General features: G+C 27.6%; 1 protein-coding gene across 1 annotated transcript in view; it reads right to left on the reverse strand.

Moving 5' to 3' along the window:
- Positions 1 to 1,192: 1,192 nt before the first annotated feature.
- Positions 1,193 to 4,181, reverse strand: part of LOC105458288 (DNA-binding protein RFX7) — a gene marked incomplete at its 3' end in the record, with an annotated part of 5,068 nt that continues 2,079 nt past the window's right edge. Inside the window, exons 2-5 of the mRNA XM_011703462.1 lie at positions 2,858 to 3,112; positions 2,022 to 2,214; positions 1,430 to 1,640; positions 1,193 to 1,335 (exon numbers count right to left, since the gene is read on the reverse strand). Coding sequence (XP_011701764.1) covers positions 1,193 to 1,335; positions 1,430 to 1,640; positions 2,022 to 2,214; positions 2,858 to 3,112 — 802 coding nt within the window. The remainder of the gene's footprint in view (positions 1,336 to 1,429; positions 1,641 to 2,021; positions 2,215 to 2,857; positions 3,113 to 4,181) is intronic.

A 4,181-nucleotide genomic window follows, 5' to 3' on the forward strand; every position in this document is an offset into this window, starting at 1 on the left:
ACTTTGGATAATGCTAATGCCGGCGGTACTGTAACTTTCAAGCTTTATAACTTGAAAAGTGCTTAATAGAAATATATTTTATTAGAGTGTTTTAAAAGTGTCTAACTCTTGAGTTAGGTTACAAGAATACACAATAAAAAATGGAAAGTTCCATTTAAAAAATTTAAGATGACCTTTCCCTGACCTTGACAATATTACCTAAGGTTAAACCAATGGTATCATTTATTAACGCCGGTATTCATAGTCAATTCTTATATTTAAGACCGTCTTAAGTATAGTCTTAAGATGTCATAAGCCAATCACAGAACCGTATTAGCATCTTAAGACATTACTTAAGACGCTCTTAAAATAAGAACAGACTATGAATACCGGCCTATTATGTCTCCCTCGAAACCAAACAACTTTTGTTTGACACTTTTTTTCCATTAAAAACAAGTAAGTTATTCAGGTGGCCATAAAGGTTTTAAATGCCTCAACCTGTATATATGTATAATATAAGAATATAATATAAAATGATAAAAAAATTGTTACAATTTCTTTGTATTAATCTCCCTCCCCCCCCCCTTCTTGTCAATTTTCGGTCTGTTATACTTTAAATTATATATTTGTTTATCAATGTTTATATTTATATGATAATAATTGTATTTTTATCAAATGTATTTTTATTATTTTTTCTGTAAATATTGACTTTTTTGAACTCCGTTAACCTACAACACAAATATAATGTAAATTATTTACTAAATGTTTAATTATTAAGAGAAATAGTCAAACTTAAATAAAAATAGAAAACTTTACCAAAAAATGTGTACATTTCTAAAGTTCTTAAAAAAAGTCTAATTATTTAATTGTAAAATTAATAAAAAGATATACTTAATATTTCATAAATTAAAGAGAACAGAATACATAACATAATTAAGGATTAAAAAATTTCAGATTAGATTTATAGTAAAATTTTTAAAACTAAATATTTTGGATATTTGATTTAAAAAACTAAAAACGATATCATGTAACTAACATATCATGTTGCCTTCAATCTATTATTATAACGCGTCAAAAATGTAGAAAATGAAAAAAAAGATTAGCAAAAGGCTAACTACACGTTTTCATTTTGTTAAGATTAGTAAAAGGCTAACTACACAGTACACGTCTTCATTTTGTCCACTAAATTAGAATTTATTATTATGCTATATACCTGTACAATGGGATCAGGACAACGATGCTTCTGATCTTTTATATGTTCGCGTTGCTGAAGCTTACGTTGCAATTGCAACTGAGCTTCTCGAAGCTTAGCGGGCTTATCACTTACAGGTGTTGTTGGTAAATCCGTGATAACCTCTGACAATTGAAAATTGGGAATTACTGATTTTATTATAATTGGAAGAAAGTAGAGAAAAAGATGTATTTTATACAACTAATTCATGTTGCTCACCTTTATTAGATGAAGCATCATGCTGTTCCGAAGCTGAAATGCATACAGCAGCCAAAGATCGAGTATCGACATGAAAATTATCAACAAGATGCCGCGCTAAGGCACTCAAATTTGGAAATTTCAGGCCCAACATTTTCTCTGCCCATTCTCTTATCAATGTAGATGCAGCGCCTAGCATTTCCTCAGTGATATTTCCCTCTGAATGTTCTTCCTGAATTTATTAATAATTAAATATTACGTATTATATTTACACATATTAAAAATTTTATATTTTTACACAAGGAATTAAAAAAGAATATTTACAGAAAAATACAATAATAATCAAACATATCTAATAAAATAATTGTCATGTCATAAAATATTGATATAACGAGCACAACGCTTTAAATTTAAAGAGCAAATAAAAAAAATTAAGAAAGGGAGAGAAAGAGGAAAAAAGAAAGAGAAAAAGAAAATGCATTAATAAATTTCAAACATTTCTCTGAAATAAAATAGCAAGTTTTATCAATATATTTATGAATAAGATTAATATATTTATAAATAAAATATTTTATGCAAAAATTATAAAATATATTATTTATTTGTTGCTCACAGTTTGAGAGTCACATATCTTTGGCAGTGTCGGAGGATCCAATTTAATTCGCTTGCGCATACCAGCGTAACAGTAGCGAGAATTGCCCCGTGTGCCCAGCCTACGAGGACGCACTCGCGGATATACTTGTTTCATAACTTTTCCAAAGTCGGCCGTCGATAACGGCTTCATAGAATTTCTTATACAATACATGCTAAAAATAAAAATCATATGCAACATCTATAAGAAATGTTCTTAAAAAGTTATTAGAAGACATTAATATATTCATAAAAAATCAAATCAATATCTGTAGTTTTACTATGAATGGATAATAGATTCTTCAATTAATTTAATTTCTCGCTGAGATTAAAGAAAATACTGAGAATTACACCAGTAAAATATCGTAAATAGATTTCAGCTAAAAAAAAAAAAAAGAATCTTGACTTGAAATCAAATAATTTCAATCAATTGTGATTACAGGGATAAATAATTTTAAATTTCTCTCTAATCTTCTACTAGTCTTATACAATACATGCTAAAAATAAAAATCACATGCAATATCTGTAAAAAATGTTCTTAAAAAGTTATTAGAAGACATTAATATATTCATAAACAATCAAATCAATATCTGTAATTTTACTATGAATGGATAATAGATTCTTCAATTAATTTAATTTCTCGCTGAGATTAAAGAAAATATTGACAATTACACGAGTAAAATATTGTAAGCAAATTTTAGTTGAATAAAAAGACTGACTTGAAAATCAAATGATTTTAACCAATTGTGATTACAAGGATGAATAATTTTAAATTTCTCTCTAGTCTTCTACGTCCTGTACATACAACAAACAACTTACTTGTATTCATCGTACACTTCTTGTTTCGGTAAAGATACATCCGGATCTTCTTCTAAATGAGTCTTAATCCACATAATGGTCTGATGAATTTCGTAACGATTTCCTAATGGATTTAGTGGCTGCCTCAATGGATCGACGGTCCCACTTGAATTTGTCAGCAATAACGGAAGTTTCAGGTACAATAATAACTTTTCTTCTATCTTAAGTCGTTCCACCTGCGAGAAGATCTCGTCCACATGCACTCTAGATTCTTCGCTATAATTTAAAAAGACGTCAAACATTATTGACTTTGACTAAAACAAAACAATCTCTCAAATATATAAAAATGTAAAATATAAAAAAAGATGCCGCAAATGCAAAATATTTAGTACAATATTTTTTTCATTAATCATAATTAATAGAAACAATTTATTAGACCACACAGTAAAATCTGCAAAAAAATAATAAACCAAATGTATTTTTCAAATATTCTTTAACCTTCTAAGATGAATGTATTTTTGTAATATTCACTTTAAAAAGAAATGTGGGATCTGTGCAGATTGGTTAAAACACTACACTTAAAAATTGAAAAAATGTGTGTAGCATTAAACATTAAAATATAGAGCTCCTTATCATTGAAAAAGCATCAATATATATCGATATATATTTATATAATATGTTCTACAAGAAAAATTTTTATAAAACGTAAAATTTCTTACTTTTTGAGTAAAAAATTCTTCAGTAAGTTTGTAAAAAAATATAAATCAGTACAATATATTTCAATGGTTGCGGTCCGATTCAGGCTCACAATGCTTTTGAAATACTTTTATCCTTGTCAATAATCAAATATTAAATAAAGACAAATGATGATCATGAGCGCTGCAAGTGTAAATTGGACTGCAGCCAATATATTCTTCACTTACAAATTATTTTTTAAAAGTAAAATCAGTAAAAAAAATTTAATACAACAAAATGCTATTTGCAGAGGATTAAATATGAAAAATTCAAACATATAAATGCTTTTCTTAATAAAAGAAGTAAAAAAGGGGCCAACGAGCCAAAGCTTGGGTGTTATATCGCTCCAATATGTATTTATTAATTTAACAAATTTATTATTTGAATAACAAACGTTTCGACCCCGAACGAGTCATTTTCAATGTTACAATAAATTAATTCGTGCTTAACATAAAATTAAAGAACATAACAAAACTTGATACGCATTACAATTCGCATTTACATAATAGCAGTCTAAATTTTAAAATCCGTGGTCTTCAATTCGATAAAAAGTATTGTTCGCAAACTCCTTATGTGATCTCATATCAAAGACGAAGATGATGGTTAAACG

This window comes from Wasmannia auropunctata, unplaced genomic scaffold (assembly GCF_000956235.1).
Source record: "Wasmannia auropunctata unplaced genomic scaffold, wasmannia.A_1.0 LD334552.1, whole genome shotgun sequence".
In the NCBI taxonomy this organism is placed as follows: domain Eukaryota; kingdom Metazoa; phylum Arthropoda; class Insecta; order Hymenoptera; family Formicidae; genus Wasmannia; species Wasmannia auropunctata.